Source organism: Salvelinus alpinus, chromosome 2, assembly GCF_045679555.1.
Source record: "Salvelinus alpinus chromosome 2, SLU_Salpinus.1, whole genome shotgun sequence".
In the NCBI taxonomy this organism is placed as follows: Eukaryota; Metazoa; Chordata; class Actinopteri; order Salmoniformes; family Salmonidae; genus Salvelinus; species Salvelinus alpinus.
In genome coordinates, this window is record NC_092087.1 from 90,111,772 (window position 1) to 90,135,410 (window position 23,639).

The 23,639-nt window shown below is 47.6% G+C and overlaps 2 protein-coding genes across 7 annotated transcripts in view; one reads left to right on the forward strand and one right to left on the reverse strand.

The window, feature by feature from the left end:
• pkd1a (polycystic kidney disease 1a) overlaps window positions 1–13,037 on the forward strand; it is a 173,188-nt gene extending 160,151 nt beyond the window's left edge. For both annotated transcript variants that reach the window (XM_071389881.1, XM_071389882.1), the window contains 2 exons: window positions 8,355–8,681; window positions 9,033–13,037. In XM_071389881.1, coding sequence (XP_071245982.1) covers window positions 8,355–8,681; window positions 9,033–10,349 — 1,644 coding nt within the window. In that variant the 3' untranslated portion in view covers window positions 10,350–13,037. The remainder of the gene's footprint in view (window positions 1–8,354; window positions 8,682–9,032) is intronic.
• Window positions 13,038–14,997: 1,960 nt separating this feature from the next.
• Window positions 14,998–23,639, reverse strand: part of tsc2 (TSC complex subunit 2) — a 57,668-nt gene continuing 49,026 nt past the window's right edge. For all 5 annotated transcript variants that reach the window (XM_071389886.1, XM_071389883.1, XM_071389884.1 and 2 more), the window contains 10 exons: window positions 23,126–23,286; window positions 21,975–22,687; window positions 21,456–21,534; window positions 21,277–21,363; window positions 19,504–19,690; window positions 19,172–19,311; window positions 18,054–18,132; window positions 17,685–17,776; window positions 17,395–17,493; window positions 14,998–16,276 (listed from right to left, as the gene is read on the reverse strand). In XM_071389886.1, the coding sequence (XP_071245987.1) occupies window positions 16,100–16,276; window positions 17,395–17,493; window positions 17,685–17,776; window positions 18,054–18,132; window positions 19,172–19,311; window positions 19,504–19,690; window positions 21,277–21,363; window positions 21,456–21,534; window positions 21,975–22,687; window positions 23,126–23,286 (1,814 nt within the window). In that variant the 3' untranslated portion in view covers window positions 14,998–16,099. The remainder of the gene's footprint in view (window positions 16,277–17,394; window positions 17,494–17,684; window positions 17,777–18,053; window positions 18,133–19,171; window positions 19,312–19,503; window positions 19,691–21,276; window positions 21,364–21,455; window positions 21,535–21,974; window positions 22,688–23,125; window positions 23,287–23,639) is intronic.

Below are 23,639 nucleotides of genomic sequence, written 5' to 3' on the forward strand. Positions count from 1 at the left end.
GGTGAGAGAGCTCCAAAAAGACAGGCAGAGCAGCAATAAGGAGCTGACCGCACTAAGAGAGGAGCTGCAGGAGAGAAAGAGAGCAGAGGACAGGCTGCAGGAGCAGATAGATCACCACCCTATGACCTGCCCTCACACAGCAGAGGAGCCCAGCTCAACCAGCCAGACTTCCCCAGCCCTGGCTGCTGCACCCCTCCTCCCCAACCCACAGAACAGCCTCCCACTGACAGTGGCACCCACACAGACCAGCCACACCCCAGCTCCAACACCCACCAGCCCCCCCTCTGCCCCCCCCAGTCCAGAAGAAACACTGGCTGACATCGTCCTGTTAATGGACTCAAATGGGAAGTATGTTCAGGAGAAGAAACTTTTCCCTAGACACAAAACGAGAAAGGTGTGGTGCCCAACAACGCAAAGTGCCATGGAGCTGCTTGATAAGAACCATCTCGGGTCGCCAAGCCACATAATCATACATACCGGAAGCAACGACCTGCGTGCTCAGCAGGAGAGGGTGGCGACTTCACTACGGGGAGTGATTGAGAAGGCCTCCGCAATCTTCCCCAACTCAAGAATCATAGTGTCAACCCTTCTACAGAGGAGGGACTTCCACCCTGCCACAATCCAAAGAATAAACGCCAGCCTATCCCGGGACTGTGCCCTGCGACCCAATGTACACCTGGCCCACCATCCCACCCTCGATCTGGACTGTCTCTATGACCATGTTCACCTGTACAGGGAGACAGTCCCCATCCTTGCCAAGACTCTCAAGGACGTCGCTTTAAACCGCAGCCCGAACTCTCCACCCAGGAACAGCGGAGCAATCTCCACCCCGCCGAGATCACCGAGACAACATCCCGGACCAGCACCCTGGACCCCCCAGCCACGACCACAGCACCACCAACCTCAATGCCCACCACAGCCAGCGCAGCACAGACCACCCCAGCCCAGCTTCAGAGCCACCCAGATGAGGCCTACCACCCCCCTCCTCCCCACCGCAGACCCACACCTGGAGGAGCCACAGCCCAGCAGGCAGAGCTACGCACAGGCTGTGAGAGGAGCAACTGGCCCAGCCCCCACCAACCAAATGAGTGACATTAAACAAATGCTGAGTCTACTATGCTCACATGTGATGGGCCGAGGGTCATGGTAAGATGAGCACAAGAACTCCACCATTCTCACACTACATCCACCCAAGTGGCATGACACAAATTCTATCTAAATGATAAACAAATCACATTTGCAAAATAAGAGTTTACTTAAATTGAAAAATCCTATTTTAATGGTTCTTCTTGGATTGTGAGTGTTTGTCTCATTTTGAAAGGTAAAGAAAAGAGAAAAAAAAAAGTTATGAAGTCTTTTTACGTTGCATGTTGGAATATACAAGGATTGAAGTCCTCTGCTTTTGGGCTAAAGAGCAGAAACCCAGACTTCCTGAAAGAAATTGATGATGTTGATATTTTAGTACTACAGGAAACATGGTGCAGAGGTGATGTTTCCACTGGCTGTCCACTAGGTTATAGGGAGATAATCATACCATCCACTAAATTAAAAGGAATCAAACAGGGCAGAGACTCAGGGGGAATGCTAATATGGTATAAATCTGAACTAATTCATTCAATCGAATTGATCAAAACAGGAGAATTCTTTATCTGGTTAAAAATCAACAAGGAAGCTATCTTGACAGATAAAAATGTCTTCCTCTGTGCCACATACATTCCCCCCTCAGAGTCACCCTACTTCAACGAAGAGAGCTTCTCCATTCTAGAGGGAGAGATTAGTCACTTTCAGGCCCAAGGCAACGTACTGGTCTGTGGAGACCTGAATGCTAGAATAGCAGAAGAACAAGACACTATTAACAGTTATGGGGATAAACACCTACCAGGAAGCAATAACCTTTCCCTCCCCACATACCCCCACAGAAACAACTATGACAAAGTGAAAAACAAAAATGGATTACAGCTCCTGAGGCTCTGTCGAACACTGGGTCTGTACATAGTCAATGGCAGGCTGAGAGGAGACTCTTTTGGTAGGTACACCTACAGCTCATCCCTTGGCAGCAGCACTGTAGACTACTTCCTCACCGACCTAAACCCAGAGTCTCTCAGAGCCTTCACAGTCAGCCCACTAACACCTCTCTCAGACCACAGTAAAATCACAGTGTATCTGAGAAGAGCAGAACCCAACCATGAAGCATCATGGCCCAATAAATTACATGGTACTAAACAAGCCTATAGATGGAGTGCAAACAGTACAGACATCTACCAAAAAGCAATTAGTAGCCAAAAAATACAATCTCTCCTGGACAACTTTTTAGCCTTAACATTCTCCTTCAGCAATGAAGGTGTAAATTTGGCCGTTAGGAACATAAACTTTATATTTGACAAATTAGCCTCCTTGGCTAATCTAAAGAAGCATAAGAGCAAACCAAAAATAACAGATAATGAAAAATGGTTTGATAATGATTGCAAAAATCTAAGAAAGTCATTGAGAAATATATCTAATCAAAAACACAGAGAACCAGACAACAAAAATATACGCCTTCAATATGGGGAAACACTGAAGCAATACAAACGCACCCTAAGAACAAAAAAGGAACAGCACATTAGAAATCAGCTGGATGGAATTGAGGAATCCATAGAATCAAACCACTTCTGGGAGAATTGGAATAAATTAAACAAACCTCATCATGAGGAGTTGGCTATCCAAAATGGGGATATGTGGAGAAATCACTTTGCAAACCTCTACAGCAATATAACAAAGAGCCCAGAACAAAAAGATTTACAAGATAAATTACAAATCCTTGAATTAGCAGTCAAAGACTATCAGAATCCTGTGGATACCCAAATTACAGAAGAAGAATTATTGGAAAAAATATGCAATCTCCAACCCAAAAAGGCCTGTGGTGCTGATGGGATTTTAAATGAAATGATCAAATATACAGACCACAAATTCAAATTGGCTATACTCAAACTCTTCAACATTATCCTCACTGCAGGTATTTTCCCCGATATTTGGAACCAGGGATTGATCACACCAATCTATAAAAATGGAGACAAATTTGACCCAAATAATTACAGAGGAATATGCGTTAACAGCAACTTGGGGAAAATTCTCTGCAGTATTATAAATAGCAGACTACATCATTTCCTTGACGAACACAACGTCCTGAGCAGAAGCCAGATTGGATTTCTAAAAAATTATCGTACAACAGACCACATTTACACCCTCCACACTCTAATTGATAAACAAGTTAACCAAAACAAAGGCAAAATCTACTCGTGTTTTGTAGATTTCAAGAAAGCATTTGATTCAATTTGGCACGAAGGTCTTTTTTATAAACTAATAGAAAGTGGTATTGGAGGGAAAACATATGATTTTATTAAATCAATGTACACTAAAAACAAATGTGCGGTTAAAATTGGCAACAAGCAAACAGACTTCTTCTCTCAGGGGCGGGGAGTGAAACAGGGCTGCCCAATAAGTCCAACATTATTTAACATCTACATTAATGAATTGGCAAAAACATTAGAAGAATCGGCAGCACCTGGTATCACCCTACACAACACTGAAATCAAGTGTCTGCTGTACGCAGATGACCTGGTGCTGCTGTCTCCCACTAAAGAGGGGTTACAGCAACACCTAGATCATCTTCACAGGTTCTGTCAGACTTGGGCTCTGACCGTTAACCTAAAAAAAAAAAAATATAATGATATTCCAAAAAAGGATGACAAATATAAATTCTATTTGGACACAGTTCTATTAGAACACACCAAAAACTACACATATCTAGGACTAAATATCAGCAACACAGGTAGCTTTCACATGGCTGTGAATGAGCTGAGAGACAAAGCAAGAAGAGCATTCTATGCCATTAAAAGGAACATCAAAATTGAAATTCCAATTAGAATCTGGCTCAAAATTTTTCAATCAGTTATAGAACCAATTGCTCTATATGGCAGTGAAGTATGGGGTCCGCTGTCTAATAATGAATTTACTAAATGGGACAAACATCCAATTGAAGTATTGCATGCAGAGTTTTGCAAGACTGTATTGCAAGTACAAAGAAAAACTCCAAATAACGCATGTAGGGCAGAATTGGGCCAATATCCCCTCCTCATTCGAATAGAAAAAAGAGCCATCAAATTTTACAACCATCTAAAAACAAGTGACCCTAAAACATTCCATCACACAGCTCTACAATGTCAAGAGATGAAACCAGAGAAGAGTCCCCTCAGCCAGCTGGTTCTGAGGCTCAGTTCACCAACCCAAACCAACCCCATAGAGCCTCGGGACAGCCCTCAGAAAATCTGGCCCAACCAAATCATCACAAAACAAAAAGAAAAATATATAACCTATTGGAAAGACACCACAAAAAATCAAAGTAAACTTCAATGCTATTTGGCTCTAAACAGACAGTACATGGTGGCAGACTATCTGACCACTGTGACTGATAGAAAACTGAGGAAAACATTGACTAGGTACAGACTCAGTGAGCACAGTCTGGCTATAGAGACCGGTCGTCACAGACAAACCTGGCTGCCCAGAGAGGACAGGCTGTGCTCACTCTGCTCCAGGGGAGAGGTAGAGACAGAGGTGCATTTCCTATTACACTGTGACAAATACTCAGACCTAAGAGCATATTTCTTTCCCAAAATTATAATTCAATACAAAGAATTTGAAACTATAAAAGATGAAGAAAAATTCAAATATTTATTGGGTGAAAAGCCAAAATGTGCAGTTTTGGCAGCCAAATATGTGTCCTCCTGCCACAGCCTGAGGGACAGCCAGTGAAAAATGCAAAGTAATGTTGATAATATTTCCCATTTAGCTTAGTTTTGTTTTGTCTTTCGTACCAGGTCATGTGTCTTCTCAGTCATGTTGACACTGGTCTACTACTGTTGCTTTAATGTATTGTTGTTCTGATTAATATTGTTGTTGTAGCTGTTATTAATGGTAATCCCATGTCCACTACTACTATTATTATTGCTGTTAATCCCACCATTTATTTATATATAAATATATATATATTTTGTGTATATATATACATATATATTTTATTTAAATTTTTCGATATGTATACTTTGACAATGTAAGTAATAATAACTTGCCATGTCAATAAAGTCAATTGAATTGAATTGAATTGAGAGAGAGGAAGGGAGAGAGAGATAATGTGAGCTATTTGGTTCTTGTATCCATTCTCTCTCTTCCTCTTTCTCTCTCCTTATTGACATTCAGAGAGCTCTGTTGGATCAATCATACCCTGGGCTTTGTCTTGCCAAGCAGCATACTGACACATCATTGATGACTACTAGATGTGTGTGTGTGTCCAGCTGCATATTTACTCCGTCTGCTTCACTCACTGAGACTGTGTCCCAAATGGCACCCTATTCCCGATATAGTGCACTATGGGCCCTGGTCAGTAATACAGTAACTAGGTGATATAATAAAGCCTCAGTGTTCCATAGTGATGACCAGTATTGGAATGCAGCCTCAGTGTTCTATAGTGATGAACAGTATTGGAATGCAGCCTCAGTGTTCCATAGTGATGAACAGTATTGGGATGCAGCCTCAGTGTTCTATAGTGATGACCAGTATTGGAATGCAGCCTCAGTGTTCTATAGTGATGAACAGTATTGGAATGCAGCCTCAGTGTTCTATAGTGATGAACAGTATTGGAATGCAGCCTCAGTGTTCTATAGTGATGAACAGTATTGGGATGCAGCCTCAGTGTTCTATAGTGATGACCAGTATTGGAATGCAGCCTCAGTGTTCTATAGTGATGAACAGTATTGGAATGCAGCCTCAGTGTTCCATAGTGATGAACAGTATTGGGATGCAGCCTCAGTGTTCTATAGTGATGAACAGTATTGGAATGCAGCCTCAGTGTTCTATAGTGATGAACAGTATTGGGATGCAGCCTCAGTGTTCTATAGTGATGAACAGTATTGGGATGCAGCCTCAGTGTTCCATAGTGATGAACAGTATTGGGATGCAGCCTCAGTGTTCTATAGTGATGAACAGTATTGGGATGCAGCCTCAGTGTTCCATAGTGATGAACAGTATTGGAATGCAGCCTCAGTGTTCCATAGTGATGACCAGTATTGGAATGCAGCCTCGGTGTTCCATAGTGATGAACAGTATTGGAATGCAGCCTCAGTGTTCCATAGTGATGACCAGTATTGGAATGCAGCCTCAGTGTTCTATAGTGATGAACAGTATTGGAATGCAGCCTCAGTGTTCCATAGTGATGAACAGTATTGGGATGCAGCCTCAGTGTTCCATAGTGATGAACAGTATTGGGATGCAGCCTCAGTGTTCCATAGTGATGACCAGTATTGGGATGCAGCCTCAGTGTTCCATAGTGATGAACAGTATTGGAATGCAGCCTCAGTGTTCCATAGTGATGACCAGTATTGGGATGCAGCCTCAGTGTTCCATAGTGATGAACAGTATTGGGATGCAGCCTCAGTGTTCCATAGTGATGACCAGTATTGGAATGCAGCCTCAGTGTTCCATAGTGATGAACAGTATTGGGATGCAGCCTCAGTGTTCCATAGTGATGAACAGTATTGGGATGCAGCCTCAGTGTTCCATAGTGATGACCAGTATTGGAATGCAGCCTCAGTGTTCCATAGTGATGAACAGTATTGGGATGCAGCCTCAGTGTTCCATAGTGATGAACAGTATTGGAATGCAGCCTCAGTGTTCCATAGTGATGACCAGTATTGGGATGCAGCCTCAGTGTTCCATAGTGATGACCAGTATTGGGATGCAGCCTCAGTGTTCTATAGTGATGACCAGTATTGGGATGCAGCCTCAGTGTTCCATAGTGATGACCAGTATTGGGATGCAGCCTCAGTGTTCCATAGTGATGACCAGTATTGGGATGCAGCCTCAGTGTTATATAGTGATGACCAGTATTGGGATGCAGCCTCAGTGTTCCATAGTAATGACCAGTATTGGGATGCAGCCTCAGTGTTCTATAGTGATGACCAGTATTGGAATGCAGCCTCAGTGTTCCATAGTAATGACCAGTATTGGAATGCAGCCTCAGTGTTCCATAGTGATGAACAGTATTGGGATGCAGCCTCAGTGTTCCATAGTGATGAACAGTATTGGGATGCATTCTCAGTGTTCCATAGTGATGAACAGTATTGGGATGCAGCCTCAGTGTTCCATAGTGATGAACAGTATTGGGATGCAGCCTTAGTGTTCCATAGTGATGAACAGTATTGGGATGCAGCCTCAGTGTTCCATAGTGATGAACAGTATTGGAATGCAGCCTCAGTGTTCCATAGTGATGAACAGTATTGGAATGCAGCCTCAGTGTTCCATAGTGATGAACAGTATTGGAATGCAGCCTCAGTGTTCTATAGTGATGAACAGTATTGGAATGCAGCCTCAGTGTTCCATAGTGATGAACAGTATTGGGATGCATTCTCAGTGTTCTATAGTGATGAGCAGTATTGGAATGCAGCCTCAGTGTTCCATAGTGATGAACAGTATTGGGATGCAGCCTCAGTGTTCCATAGTGATGAACAGTATTGGGATGCATTCTCAGTGTTCCATAGTAATGACCAGTATTGGGATGCAGCCTCAGTGTTCTATAGTGATGACCAGTATTGGAATGCAGCCTCAGTGTTCCATAGTAATGACCAGTATTGGAATGCAGCCTCAGTGTTCCATAGTGATGAACAGTATTGGGATGCAGCCTCAGTGTTCCATAGTGATGAACAGTATTGGGATGCATTCTCAGTGTTCCATAGTGATGAACAGTATTGGGATGCAGCCTCAGTGTTCCATAGTGATGAACAGTATTGGGATGCAGCCTTAGTGTTTCATAGTGATGAACAGTATTGGGATGCAGCCTCAGTGTTCCATAGTGATGAACAGTATTGGAATGCAGCCTCAGTGTTCCATAGTGATGAACAGTATTGGAATGCAGCCTCAGTGTTCCATAGTGATGAACAGTATTGGAATGCAGCCTCAGTGTTCTATAGTGATGAACAGTATTGGAATGCAGCCTCAGTGTTCCATAGTGATGAACAGTATTGGAATGCAGCCTCAGTGTTCCATAGTGATGACCAGTATTGGGATGCAGCCTCAGTGTTCCATAGTGATGACCAGTATTGGGATGCAGCCTCAGTGTTCTATAGTGATGACCAGTATTGGAATGCATTCTCAGTGTTCCATAGTGATGAACAGTATTGGGATGCAGTACAACACTGTTTCATCACCTCTTAGTCTACAGGTTGGTTAGCAAAGACTTGGGTGAAGACATCATAATCATCATTCCATCTAACTCTCCTTCATCTTTGTATTCCATATCTCACTTTTTTTCTCTCCCTCTCCAGCTCTTCCACTCTGTGATGGACGGATATGGCAGTGTGAGCTCCGCCTGCCTGTCGTTGCTAGGCGCCGGCGGGCGCGGCCTGTTGTCCTTGCGACCGTCGTCAACAACAACCGGCCCCTCTAGCTCCGCCTCCAGCCTGGTGTTCCACGCGAGCTTCGCCGTGCTGCGGCTGGCGTTGCTATGGCTGGTGACCTCTGCGTTGTTAAGGAACTATCGCCGGGCGCGGGCGGAGGTGTACCGCCCGGTGGTGGACCTACAGGACTATGAGATGGTGGAGCTGTTTCTACGACGACTGAAGATGTGGATGGGCCTCAGCCGCACCAAGGAGGTAGGAGCACTTCTTGTTTCAACTTCCTGTTTCATGTTTAGAGAGCTTCCTACTTCCTGAGGGCTTCCTGTTGCAGTAATGTGGTATTACTACTAAAAGATGTTATCTTACTTAGATGTTGCTTACCCATAAAATGCATTGCCTTGATGTCTTAAGTTAAATGATCCCACTGCACTAACCCTAAAAAGAGCTTGCTACAAGTGGGGTACATTTGACTTTTATTCCAGAGTACTGTATTGTTTAAGCCTGTACTTTATATTGACTCTCTCTCTCCCTCCGTCTCCCTGCCTCCCACCTCTGTCTACCTCTCTCTCTCTCGCCCCCCCTCTCCTCCATCCCTCCATCCCTCAGTTTCGTCACAAGGTGCGTTTTGAGGGCATGGAGCTCCCCCCCTCTCGCTCCTCCTCCACCAGTGACTGTAAGTCCCTGTGCCTGCCCCCTCTGGACGGCTCCGAGTCGCCCCCCAGCCCTGGCAGCCTGGACGGGACCTCTGAGGCCTCCTGGAGACCCAGCTCTTCCAGCCCCTGTAGCCTGACAGAGGCCCCCGGAATGGGACTAAGCCTGGGCCTGGGGCCCGGCGGTTTGGGACCAGGTGCGTTGGCGGGTGGAACTAACTTGCGGGAAAGGGCGGAGACTGAGGCGACTCTGAAGAGGCTTCTCCCCACGCTGGACGCTTTGCTGCAGCAGCTGGACCGGGTCACCGTGGCGACCGAGGAGCTGTACCGTACGGAGTGTGTCCTGGAGCGTGCCCAGAGGAAAGGACGAGGGCCGAAGGGGAGGAGAGGAGAGAAGGAGAGGAGTAGAGAGGGCCGAGGAGGGAAGGGAAAGGGGGATGAGAAAGACTCTGCTGGACGGAGAGAAAGAAAAGGAGGGCAGCAGAAAGGCAACACTGTGGTGGGGGTAGTGGGCATGGGTCAGCCTGAAGATACAGGGAACTCTGGGGCTAACCCTAAACACACCCCTGCCCCGAAATCGACCCCTGTCCCGGATCCTCCCCCTATGTCTACCCCTGCCCCTAAACCTGCCCCGAAATCGACCCCTGTCCCGGTTCCTCCCCCTATGTCTACCCCTGCCCCTAAACCTGCCCCGAAATCGACCCCTGTCCCAGTTCCTCCCCCTATATCTACCCCTGCCCCGAAATCGACCCCTGTCCCTGCCCCTAAACCTGTCCCGAAATCGACCCCTGTCCCGGTTCCTCCCCCTATATCTACCCCTGCCTCTAAACCTGCCCCGAAATCGACCCCTGTCCCGGTTCCTCCCCCTATATCTACCCCTGCCATGAAATCGGCCCCGGATCCTACCCCAATATCTACCCCTGCCCCTAAACCTACCCTGAAATCTACCCCTGTATCTGCCCCTATACCTGACCCAAAATGTACCCCAGTTTCTACCCATATCATTTCCCCTGCCTTGACCCCTGCTCCTGCCCCTGTACCCCTCTCTACTCCCGCCCTACCCTCCACCCCTGCCCCCTCCTCCTCCACTCCCGCCCCTCGAGAGTGGGACCCCCCTACGGAGAGAGAGACCCTGCCACCCTCCAGCCTCTTCAACCACCCAGCCCACACCACCACCATTCCCACACGCAAACGCAAACGCAAGCCCCCGCCGCTCAAGAACAAGGTGCACCCCAACCCAGACAGGCATGTGTCCGGACACCCCAAACCCTGAGGACCCCTCCTGAAGGACCCTGATGAAGAAAGGATGTTAGGGATGGATGGACAGAACGGGCCGTAGGGAGGAGTGGAAGGAAAGGAAGGATCCTGGGTTGAGGATGAGTGGGCGTCGGTCACAGCGGGTGATGTCACTGGTGTTCCACTCTAAATCCAGAAGGAGAGAAAGCGAGAGAGGAGGGAAAGAGAGAAATAGAGGCCCCAAAACAGCGACCGCTCACCATGGAGTTGGCATGGAAACAAGGTGCAGGTCGCCAGTTCTTTACCCCCGTCCCCGTCCCCTGACCCCATGTGACCCCGGAGGTCGTGTGGTGGCGTCGACAGAAGCACATGTTGTGCTGACATTAGGAGTGCTGACTGTATGTTTAGTCAATGAAGAGTGTGTACACGAGCTGTTGATGATGATGTACACGACCTGTTGATGATGATCTACACAGCTTGTTGATGATGATGTACACAGCTTGTTGATGATGATGTACACAGCTTGTTGATGATGTACACCGCTTGTTGATGATGATGTACACAGCTTGTTGATGATGATGTACACAGCTTGTTGATGATGATGTACACAGCTTGTTGATGATGATGTACACAGCTTGTTGATGATGCTTCAGTGTGTTATCTATGTTGTTGCATTTGTTGTTTCTATTTGATCATGAAAACATAAGGAAGCTATTGTTCTTGATCACCACGTGTCTGTGGGACCTGTCTAAACGCTCTGTTCAGAAGCTTTGGAGATTTCAAACCCACACACACACACACACAGGTACACACACACACACACACACACAAGTACACACACAAGTACACACACACACTAGTTGGTACACACACTCATGCATTTTAGGTGCAACCGCGCAACCTTTGCATGAACACAGATGCTAAAATCAAAGAGGCTATCAGAGTGCCAACAGACTGGCTGCTTCAGGACTCCCACTTAAGAAGGTAGGGAGGAAGAACAATGAAGGAGAAGAGAAGGTGGGAGCAAGAAAGAATGGAAGATACTGTAGTTGGCAAAAAGATGAGCGATAGCAGGAGAGATGTGTTGAATTGAATTGATTCAGGAACAGTTGTTTGAGAGCGAGCGAGAAAAGCGAGAAAGAAGGCATCTCTGCTTTTAGCCTGGAGTCTTAACTCCGTCCTGAACTACAACGGTTTCACCTTAAAAACTACAACACTTAACGATCAGGAGGAAGCGAGGGTACATTGCTACAATATAATCTTGGTTATCATTTTGGAATATTATCAGTAAAAATGTACGTTGCTTTCAATATGGTTCTAATTTAAAGCACTTTTGTTGTAATGTGTGTTTGAGTGCGAGTGTGTGTTTTGAGTGTGTGTGAGCGTATTGAAAATAATAAGCTTGGTACGAAAACCAATAGAGAATGCTTCACACATATTTTAACAATAAGCGTTGCCAAAGTTTGAGCATTATGTACGCGTCAAGAGTTGTAACTTTTTACATTTTAAAGAAAATTCCTTTTGTACTTGGCACTTTATCTCCTTCTGAAGCTCTTACCCATATTTAACTCCTGTGTTACTTTCTCAATTATTATTATTTTTTTTAAATATCCAAACAGCTATACAAAATGATCTTCTAATGAGTATTATAACAGTAACTATGTCAGGAAATTGAAGCGTTATCATTTTGTATTTTCTTTTATCATTTTGTATTTTCTTTTGTCATTTAGTTTTAGTTTTTTATCGTTGTTATTGATGGTCACTCTACTTCCTGGAAAAAAACATTTCCTCCCCACAAACTTCCTGTTTCCTGTGGGCAGATCTCAGGGACCCCGCCCCTTCCCCCCCAAAACCAGGAAGTTGGCCTTATTTGTTTGTTCTCTTCTGTTTGTTGTTGTTGAAAGGTCAGATGCATTTCAAGTGAGAAGTGTCATAGTAGTGCTTTAAGAACCGTTGTAATGTATCTCTGATGTTCCATCCAGACCAAAGAATATATTATATTCATCTCCCGTTAATAGAACACAGCCCACAAGCTAGAACACTCTAGAACCAACCATTCCAAGCCATGTTCCCTTTTCCAAGCCCACAAAGATATTTTGGATGTACATTTTACTCCAAACCTGTTGGTGGCAGTCTCCACAAGATTGGTGGTCCTGTCCATAAACTTACCACAACGATGTTCAGTTACAACGTTATATCAAACACTGTTTTCTAATCCGTCAGTTTGTGTATATGTGTGTACGTAGTTACTCCTTGAGGTATATCATTTTATATCTCAGTATTGTTGATGTGCTGCAGCGCTGTTGGTTTTACGGCCGTTAAGCACTAGCGTTCCGGTTTCACACCTTTGTTTTTGTGTCCTCCATCCCCCAGACAACACACCTGTCAGTTCCCATAGCAACTCTCAGTTCACAATTCAAGCGCGACAAAGAAGTTCTTAAATCCAAAGAAAACAATGAAGAGCAGGTTCTCCCAACACCCATTTCTCCTGAGATATATATCGCCCCGTTTTTTACTGTGTGTAACTACATCGTGCCAAAGCTAGTCCCTTCTGCATGTTTAGTATTTTGTCTTGGTGTAACACGTACTTTGTCTTACATTTGCATGTTGAAACAAAAGTGTTGTGGTCTGTTTTGTATCGTTGTATTGTATCATTGTATTATGCGTCTGTAGCACTTCTCATGCTTTTGCACTTGACAAAGTCGAATAAAGAGTTTGACAGCTATGAGAGCGTGTATCAGTCTTGTGGGAGACTAATTGTTCACCGAGGACATTTTCACTACCAACATACTCATAAGATGGGTCATCCATAAGACCTTGGCCTGTTGTCCACAAAGTACTGATCTTCCTGACCACCTCTGGCAGCAGTAGGGGACGAATGGATTGGATGGACGAAAGCTCAGTGGGCGGGGCTTACAGTTACAACAGCGGGTGAAGTTTCAGGTGAGTCAAATGGACCTTGGCAGCGATTACAGCCTCGAGTCTTCTTTTGTATGATGGTATAAGCTTGGCACACCTGTATTTGGGGAGTTTCTCCCATTCTCTGCAGATCCTCTCAAGCTGTCAGGTTGGATGGGGAGCGTCGCTGCAGTTATTTTCAGGTTTCTCAAGAGATGTTCGATCGGGTTCAAGTCTAAAGGACATTCAGAGACTTGTCCCGAAGCCACTCCTGCGTTGTCTTGGCTGTGTGCTGAGGGTTGTCCTGTTGGAAGGTGAACCTTCGCCCCAGTCTGAGGTCCTGAGCGCTCTGGAGCAGGTTTTCATCAAGGATCTCTCTCTACTTTGCTAAGTTCATCTTTCCCTCGATCCTGACTATTCTCCCAGTCCCTGCCGCTGAAAAACATCCCCACAATGCTTCACCGTAGGGATGGTGCCAGGTTTCCTCCAGACATGACGCTTGGCATTCAGGCCAGAGTTCAATCTTGGTTTCATCAGACCAGAAAATCTTGTTTCTCATGGTCTGAGTCTTTAGGTGCATTTTGGCAAACTCCAAGCGGCCTGTCATGTGCCTTTTACTGAGGTGTGGCTTCCGTCTGGCCACTCTACCATAAAGGCCTGATTGGTGGAGTGCTGCAGAGATGGTTGTCCTTCTGGAAGGTTCTCCCACCTTCACAGAGGAACTCTATAGCTCTGTCAGAGTGACTATCTGGTTCTTGGTCACCTCCCTGACCAAGGTCCTTATCCCCTGATTGGTCAGTTTGGCCGGGCGGCCAGCTCTAGGAAGAGACTTGGTGGTTCTAAACTTCTTCCGTTTCAGAATGATGGCCACTGTGTTCTTGGGGACATTCAATGGTGCAGAAATGTTTTGGTACACTTCCGCAGATCTGTGCCTCGACACAATCCTGTCTCGGAGCTCTACGGACAATTCCTTCGACCTCATGGCTTGGTTTTTGCTATGACATGCACTGTCAACTGCACTGTCAACTGTGAAACCTTATTTAGACAGGTGTGTGCCTTTCCAAATCATGTCCAATCAATTGAATTTACCACAGGTGGACTCCAATCAAGTTGTAGAAACATCTCAAGGATGATCAATGGAAACAGGATGCACCCGAGCTCAATTTCAAGTCTCAAAGAGTTTGAATACTTGTTTAAATAATATTTTTTTATACATTTTCTAAAATGTCTAAAAACCTGTTTCTCTTTGTCCTTATGGGGTATTGTGTGTAGATTGATTAGTTTTTTAATTTAATTTAATCCATTTTAGAATAAGGCTGTAACGTAACAAAATGTGGAAAAGGTCAAGGGGTCTGAATACTTTAGGGAATGCACTGTATATGGCTGAAACAGCTTTAAATATGTTAAAAACGTGGTGCCCTCCCACTGGTAGTGCACTGGGGACCAGAAGATTACAGGCTCTCATCTTGCAGATGACTTTTCAAAAAAAGAAAATGTTATTATAGCCCTGGTTGTCATGATCTGATCAAGATGATCCAAACACATCAAGAAAGCAGCCCAGTTAACAAAACACAAATCACTTTTAACATGGCGCAAACTCTGCCCACCTGGGGAACCAGGCAAGCTAAATACAAATTCCCTTAAAAAAGGTGCCACGTGTAGAAATACAAATATGGCGGAGTTCAATAATCAAACTACAAACATGGCTGATTTCAACACAAAGAACTACAAACACGGCTCCTCACGACATCACACTACAAATAGAAAAAAACACACTGACACTTTCATTGGCTATTTGTTTTGTTTATTCTGTACACACACAGCTTTCAAATGTAGTGTTTCTCATTCACCATACTTCCTTCTGAGTGGTTTAGCGAGGGGATGAGAGGAGAGGGATGAAAGGAGAGGGATGAAAGGAGAGGGAGGAGAGAGGGATGAAAGGAGAGGGAGGAGAGAGGGATGAAAGGAGAGGGAGGAGAGAGGGATGAAAGGAGAGGGAGGAGAGAGGGATGAAAGGAGAGGGAGGAGAGAGGGATGAAAGGAGAGGGAGGAGAGAGAGATGAAAGGAGAGGGAGGAGAGAGGGATGAAAGGAGAGGGAGTAGAGAGAAAGGAGGGAAGGGTGTGCGTCGGCTGTGTAAGCCCCGGGGGGGGGGGGGGGGGGGTCATTCTCTACGTCCCAAATGGCACTCTATTCCCCCTACATAGTGCACTACTTTAGACAGAGCCCTATGGGAACCTAGTCCCTACATAGTGCACTACTTTAGACAGAGCCCACGTGCCCTGGTCAGACACAGTGTATTAAAGACAATAGGGACGCAGCGTTAGTTAGGCAGCACCATCTGTACCTGTCATCTCCATCACAACTAGTTCATGGCAGCAGGTGGATTAAAAGCCACATCAGCTTGTGCCGTCAAGACAAATACTTGGGAGAGAATCGTCAAATCATATCGGTAGAAAGCAGGAAGTTATTCAACAGGTGTGTGTCAGAGAGAAAGAGCGAAAGCAGGTCAATGTTGTCCCTGACTAAACACAGATCTAGGATCAGGTATTCTATTATCCTCCTGCTAGTCGACATTAGAACCACTCGGATAACCTGATCCTAGATCTGTGGTGAGGGAGGCAACGTCTGCCTTGAGCAGGGGTACCAGAAACAGTATCAGAAATATCACTCCGTTTCAATATCCATACTAGCATACTACATAGTATGAGACCAATGTATTGGAGATGCATACTGTGTGTGAAATGGCTCCCTACTCCCTATATAGTGCACTACTGTTGACCATGGTCCATATGACTCTGGTCAACAGTAGCACACTATATAGGGAGCAGGGTGCCATTTGACCCGAAGTAGTATACTAGTATAGACATTGGGAACGCGTCCTCAAGGCTCAGACGAAGTCGGTGAAGTCGTCCACGGTGGAGACCAGTCTCTTCCTCTGTCCGGAGGAGTCCGTGTTGGAGCCTCCACCGCCGACCTGCTGGTAGGAGGACTGTTTGGTCTGGGAGGAGTGGCTCTGGGTCAGAGAGATACCGGGGGTGGGACGAGACTGGATCTCCTCCTGGGCCTGAGGGGGGAGGGAGGGAAGGGAGGGATGGAAGGGAAGGGATAGAAGGAGGGAGGGAGGGAGGGAGGGAGGGAGGGAGGGAGGGAGGGAGGGAGGGAGGGGAATTGAGTTGAGAAATTGTCTGATTTCACAGTAGGACCTCTGCGATATGAACATGTTGGGAATGTAGGTAGTTAAGAATGTCCTTGAAATTCACTTAAAAACAACATCAGACATATATATATATAGAGATTGCGCACAACATGTGTTTCCTAATCACTTCCTGTAATCACCAGGTACTGTAAACATGTGTTTCCTAATCACAGTAATCACCAGATACTGTAAACATGTGTTTCCTAATCACTTCCTGTAATCACCAGGTACTGTAAACATGTGTTTCCTAATCACAGTAATCACCAGATACTGTAAACATGTGTTTCCTTATCACTTCCTGTAATCACCAGGTACTGTAAACATGTGTTTCCTAATCACAGTAATCACCAGGTACTGTAAACATGTGTTTCCTAATCACAGTAATCAACCAGGTACTGTAAACATGTCTCCTAATCACAGTAATCACCAGATACTGTAAACATGTGTTTCCTAATCACAGTAATCACCAGATACTGTAAACATGTGTTTCCTAATCACAGTAATCAACCAGGTACTGTAAACATGTGTCTCCTAATCACAGTAATCACCAGGTACTGTAAACATGTGTTTCCTAATCACTTCCAGTAATCACCAGGTACTGTAAACATGTGTCTCCTAATCACTTCCAGTAATCACCAGGTACTGTAAACATGTGTTTCCTAATCACTTCCTGTAATCACCAGGTACTGTAAACATGTGTTTCCTAATCACAGTAATCACCAGGTACTGTAAACATGTGTTTTTAGCATGTTTAGCATGTTTTTAGCATGTTTTTAGCATGTGTTTTTATCTAACAGAAGTTATTTTCTTTTTTCTTTTTTTCATTTAATACATTTCCAGGTTTGATGTTGACTGTTCAGTCCTCAACGGAGGTTTGTTCTCTGGTGTGCTGTAACTCAAAGCTCATCAAGTAAGCAGAGATACAAAAGAAAGGTTTCTCCACTGTGTGTGTGTGTGTGTGTGTGTGTGTGTGTGTGTGTTCTCACCCTTGTCCTGAGTCTCTTGATGTGTCGTAGTCTGGCCAGCCACTTGGAGGCGTAGGCATCAGAAGGGTTTGCTCTGTACTGGTGGACCAGAGATGCCATCTGAAACACACAGGGAGACATACAGACAGTCATGACAGCGTGTAATGAATCAGCATGCAGTTATCAACAGCAAACATTAACTTTAATTAAATGTCCAGGTAGAGAAATGAGTTAGGACTCTCTCTCTCTGTGTGTGTGTGTGTGTGTGTGTGTGTGTGTGTGTGTGTGTGTGTGTGTGGTGAGAGACTCACGTTAGCGTGTAGGGCCATCTGTCGTACCAGCAATGGAAGGTTCTGGTCTGAGACTATCTTCACTACACTGGTATCAACTAGACCCTCCAGGTCTGATGGATGGAGACAGAGAGAGAGAGGGGGGAGAGAGGAGAGAGAGAGAGAGGGGAGAGAGGTGAGGAAGTAGAGGGAGTGATGAGAGACGGAGGGAGATATGGAGAAAGAGAAGGGGAAAAAAACAAAAAAACAGTCCATTTCACTTCAACAAATACTTAATTATGATTTTAGAACATCCCCCTTGGCTCCCTGCTTTATTATATATATATATCTCTCTTAGTCCTTGTTATTCATCTCATTTATTCATACCTTCTCTCCTTCCCTCCCTCTCACCTTTCTTGCACTGCAGGGTGACCAGGTTACTTCCATAGTCCAGAGGCTTAATGATCACCTCAACAAAGTTAAACTGACCCTGGGACACAGAAGAGAGAGAGGGAGGAGAGAGACGAGAGGGAGAGACGAGACGAGAGGGATGAGAGCAAAAGAGAGGGAGGAGAGAAGAGAGAAAGAGAGGGAGGAGAGAAGAGAGAAAGAGAGGGAGGGAGGAGAGCGAAAGAGAGGGAGGGAGGGAGGAGAGCGAAAGAGAGGGAGGGAGGAGAGAGAAAGAGAGGGAGGGAGGAGAGCGAAAGAGAGGGAGGGAGGAGAGCGAAAGAGAGCGAAAGAGAGGGAAGGAGGAGAGCGAAAGAGAGCGAAAGAGAGGGAGGGAGGAGAGCGAAAGAGAGGGAGGGAGGGAGGAGAGCGAAAGAGAGGGAGGGAGGGAGGAGAGCGAAAGAGAGGGAGGGAGGGAGGAGAGCGAAAGAGAGGGAGGGAGGGAGGAGAGCGAAAGAGAGGGAGGGAGGGAGGAGAGCGAAAGAGAGGGAGGGAGGGAGGAGAGCGAAAGAGAGGGAGGGAGGGAGGAGAGCGAAAGAGAGGGAGGGAGGGAGGAGAGCGAAAGAGAGGGAGGGAGGGAGGAGAGCGAAAGAGAGGGAGGGAGGGAGGAGAGCGAAAGAGAGGGAGGGAGGGAGGAGAGCGAAAGAGAGGGAGGGAGGGAGGAGAGCGAAAGAGAGGGAGGGAGGAGAGCGAAAGAGAGGGAGGGAGGAGAGCGAAAGAGAGGGAGGGAGGAGAGCGAAAGAGAGGGAGGGAGGAGAGGGAAGAGAGGGAGGGAGGAGAGAGAAAGAGAGGGAGGGAGGAGAGCGAAAGAGAGGGAGGGAGGGAGGAGAGCGAAAGAGAGGGAGGGAGGAGAGCGAAAGAGAGGGAGGGAGGAGAGCGAAAGAGGGAGGGAGGAGAGAGAAAGAGAGGGAGGGAGGAGAGAGACGAGAGGGAGGGAGGAGAGAGAAGAGAGGGAGGGAGGAGAGAGAAGAATATAGAATAGTTATCATTATTTAATCAAAATGAACACAAAGAACAAAAGTGGGTGTGTTTGTCTGCCTGTGAGTGAGTGAATGAGTGAGTGAGTGAGTGAGTGAGCGTACCTTGATGGTCCCCAGTTTGTACTCCTCTCCTGAGTCGTTGTAAACCACCATAACAAAGTCATTTCCGATGTGTCTCTTCTTGTTACAGCAGCCCTTATCACTGTCTCTGTTAGGCATCAGGGTGGCTATGTGGAAGATGGCTGAGGAGAGGAGGGCAAGTTAGTGGATGTACAGACAGGCTGACCCCTCTGATGGCTGAGGAGGGGGGGGGGGGGGGGGGCAAGTTAGTGGGAGTACAGACAGACTGACCCCTCTGATGGGCATCAGGGCAGTGCTTGAACCCTGAACCCTGGGGTACTGAGTAACACCTGTAAGTAGAAATACACAGTCACCCTGCATGATGTCATCGTGCCAGCAGTAGGTAAACTCCCCGTCATCTCCATACTGGTCTAGACCCCCCAGGAAGATCTGGTCTGGATCACAGTCCTTCAGGTGGATCAGCTTCCCCAGGCCTGTCAGGAAGCCAGCGTAGCGGTTAGAACCATACTCATTGGACAGGATGGACACCTCGTTGAATACCTGGGGTAGGGAGCAGGAAGGAGAGAGGGAAAGGGGGAGGGAAGGAAAGAGGGAAAGGGGGAGGGAGAAAGAGGGGGAGGAAGGAGAGAGGGAAAGGGGGAGGGAGAGAGGGAAAGGGGGAGGGAGAGAGAAGGAGTCTGTTCATTAAAGGTTGTTTTGGTTGTCAATCCAAACCACCTCTAGAAGTGTGTTGCAGACTCATCTGTACCTTCCTCTGGAATCTAAATGTCGTCTCCGGTCCACACAGGGTTTACAGAGTCCTTGTGGTCATGTGTGGACGGGAGTGGACATTACATATTGTACCAACCCCCCCCACAGCAGAAATCACAAGGTGGAATTTCTAAATGTGTTTGTGCATCTGCAGTGTTTCTCTTGTTAGCCAGATGTCAGCTACCCAAACCTGTAGTTAGTCCAGCGGCCAGCTACCCAAACCTGTAGTTAGTCCAGCGGCCGGCTACCCAAACCTGTAGTTAGTCCAGCGGCCGGCTACCCAAACCTGTAGTTAGTCCGGCGGCCAGCTACCCAAACCTGTAGTTAGTCCGGCGGCCAGCCTATCCAAACCTGTAGTTAGTCCGGCGGCCAGCTACCCAAACCTGTAGTTAGTCCGGCGGCCCGCTACCCAAACCTGTAGTTAGTGCGGCGGCCCGCTACCCAAACCTGTAGTTAGTCCAGCGGCCGGCTACCCAAACCTGTAGTTAGTCCAGCGGCCGGCTACCCAAACCTGTAGTTAGTCCAGCGGCCGGCTACCCAAACCTGTAGTTAGGCTAGCGGCCAGCTACCCAAACCTGTAGTTAGTCTAGCGGCCAGCTACCCAAACCTGTAGTTAGGCTAGCGGCCAGCTACCCAAACCTGTAGTTAGTCTAGCGGCCAGCTACCCAAACCTGTAGTTAGGCTAGCGGCCAGCTACCCAAACCTGTAGTTAGTCTAGCGGCCAGCTACCCAAACCTGTAGTTAGTCCAGCGGCCGGCTACCCAAACCTGTAGTTAGTCCGGCGGCCAGCTACCCAAACCTGTAGTTAGTCCAGCGGCCGGCTACCCAAACCTGTAGTTAGTCTAGCGGCCAGCTACCCAAACCTGTAATAATCATGGTCGAATTACAGACCGATTGGCCCCCATTGATCTTCTCCAAGCCCCGTGGCAATATGTGAATTGCAGTAAATTTTACTCAACACCCCCCCCCCATGCTGTCAAGAGGGGTGCCGCTAAAATATTTTGCTCGCGAGGGGGCCCCCAGACGGCTGTGACTGCATGTGTGGTAAGGACGTGGGTATGTAGACCAGCAAGCCCCTGTGGCCCCTCCTGATGACTTCATCAAAGCAGCCCATCCCTGGATTAAAGGGATACTGAGAGATTGTTACAATGAAGCAGTGTCTGTGTGAAGTCATTGCTCTGACACTAGTTAACATCGGCTCACAAAACCTCCTTCCTACTCCACACAGAGATATACAAACGGTATCCACTAGTACATCTGCTCACAAAACCTCCTTCCTACTGCACACAGAGACATACAAATGGTATCCACTAGTACATCTGACTCTGGGGAAGTAGCTTCATCTGGTCGAATCCCTTCAAAGACACCTGTCTCACCTGTCCAGCTCCTACAAACACCACTCCAATCTTATGGGTATCATACGGAGGCATCTGGTCCAAAACCTTCACCGCTCTGTCGATCAGCTAGAGGAGAGAGACAACACACACTCACGTTACAGTGCACACACACACACACACACGTTACAGTACAATCACTACTACACACACACACTCACCTGAGACTTGGGCAGCAGGAGAGGCTTGTTGGCCTCGTTGCCAAAGAAGGGAGAGTGGTAGAGCTGAAGGAACACAAAACTACAGGACAGGGAGAGAGAAAAACATTAGGAAAGGCTCTGTCTGTGTGTGTCTTTCTGTGTGTGTGTGTCTTTCTGTGTGTGTGTGTCTCTCTGTGTGTGTGTCTTTCTGTGTGTGTGTGTGTGTGTCTGTCTCTGTGTGTGTGTGTGTGTCTCTCTCTGTGTGTGTGTGTGTGTGTGTGTGTGTCTCTCTCTCTGTGTGTGTGTGTGTGTGTGTGTCTCTCTCTCTGTGTGTGTGTGTGTGTGTGTGTCTCTCTCTGTGTGTGTGTGTGTGTGTGTCTCTCTCTGTGTGTGTGTGTGTCTCTCTGTGTGTGTGTGTGTGTGTATGCGTCTCTCTGTGTGTGTGTGTCTCTCTGTGTGTGTGTGTGTGTGTGTGTCTCTCTCTGTGTGTCTCTCTCTGTGTGTCTGTCTGGTGTGTCTGTGTGTTTGCGTCTATTTAACCTGGGACTGAGTCCACTGGTCTTCTCAGTGCTGGTGGGTCCGGGCCGGGTGGTGTGGTACGCGTCTCCTCCTATCCTCTCTCTCCTGGAGGAGGGGGCCGACACGGAGATGGTGTGACCCCTGGGACGGTGCCCTCCGCTGGGGGAGAGGGGCCCAGGCTGGTGGGGCGCTGGGAACTCCAACCTCATCCTGGCTCCCTGGGAGGAAGAGGAACCTCCTCCTCCCGATGCCCCAGACAACGCCCCTGTCACTGGGGTGGAATCCCCACTCTGATTCTGTCTGTTCACCCCTCCTCCTCCTCCTCCCGATGCCCCAGACAACGCCCCTGTCACTGGGGTGGAATCCCCACTCTGATTCTGTCTGTTCACCCCTCCTCCTCCACTCTCCATCTTCTCTATCTCTTTCTCCGCCGGGGGCTGTTGTGGCTGGCTCTTCCCCTCCGAGGGTGACCTAACCCTGGGTGCCTCTCCTACTCCAGCCCCAGGTCCTGTTGTGGTCTTGGGGAAGGCCTCTGGTAGGGTCTGCAGCTCAGGGGAGGAGCTGGACTTGTTGAGGGTCTGCGTCCCAGGCTGGTCCTGGGTCTGGAAAGGGAGCTCTGGGCCTTGGCTGCCCGGGGTGGAGGGGGCCAGGGGGGGCTGGTCGATGGGGATGAACCCCTCACTCACCTCCTCCAGGGTGGACTTCTCATCGTCCTGGCTGGAACTGGAGGAGGACTGAAGGGAAGGACGGATGAAAAACATACTAAAACATCAATGTCTCCCAATAACCACCTGCCAAATTCTACAGGCTGTAGAGTACTACTCCCCCTGGCTGTAGAGTACTACTCCCCCTGGCTGCTGTAGAGTACTACTCCCCCTGGCTGTAGAGTACTACTCCCCCTGGCTGCTGTAGAGTACTACTCCCCCTGGCTGCTGTAGAGTACTACTCCCAAACCTCCCCCTGGCTGTAGTAGAGTACTACTCCCCCTGGCTGTAGGGTACTACTCCCCCTGGCTGTAGGGTACTACTCCCCCTGGCTGTAGAGTACTACTCCCCCTGGCTGTAGAGTACTACTCCCCCTGGCTGTAGTAGAGTACTACTCCCCCTGGCCGTAGAGTACTACTCCCCCTGGCTGTAGGGTACTACTCCCCCTAGCTGTAGAGTACTACTCACCCTGCTGAGTGTTCTAGGGGGCAGGGCCTTGGTGAACTTGTCAGCAGCGATGTAGATGGGTTCAGAGGGCATGGCCTCAAACTTCTCCGCCTCTGGCCAATCAGAGGGGTAGTCTACGTGGCCCCTGACCCCTGTCCCCTCCTCTAGCACTAACACAGAGTCTACAGCAGGGGGTGACAGAGATGAGAGGGTTAGAGAGGGGACGAGGGACACACAGATACCACAAAGTCTACAGCAGGGGGCGACAGAGGAGAGGGTTAGAGAGGGGACGAGGGACACACATACTAGAGTCTACAGCAGGGTATGACAGAGAGGAGAGGGGACAAGGGACACACAGATACCACAGAGTCTACACCAGGGGGCGACAGAGAGGACAGGGGACACACAGATACCACAGAGTCTACAGCAGGGGGTGACAGAGAGGAGAGGGTTATAGGGGACGAGGGACACAGATACCACAGAGTCTACAGTAGGGGGCGACAGAGAGGAGAGGGTTAGAGAGGGGACGAGGGAC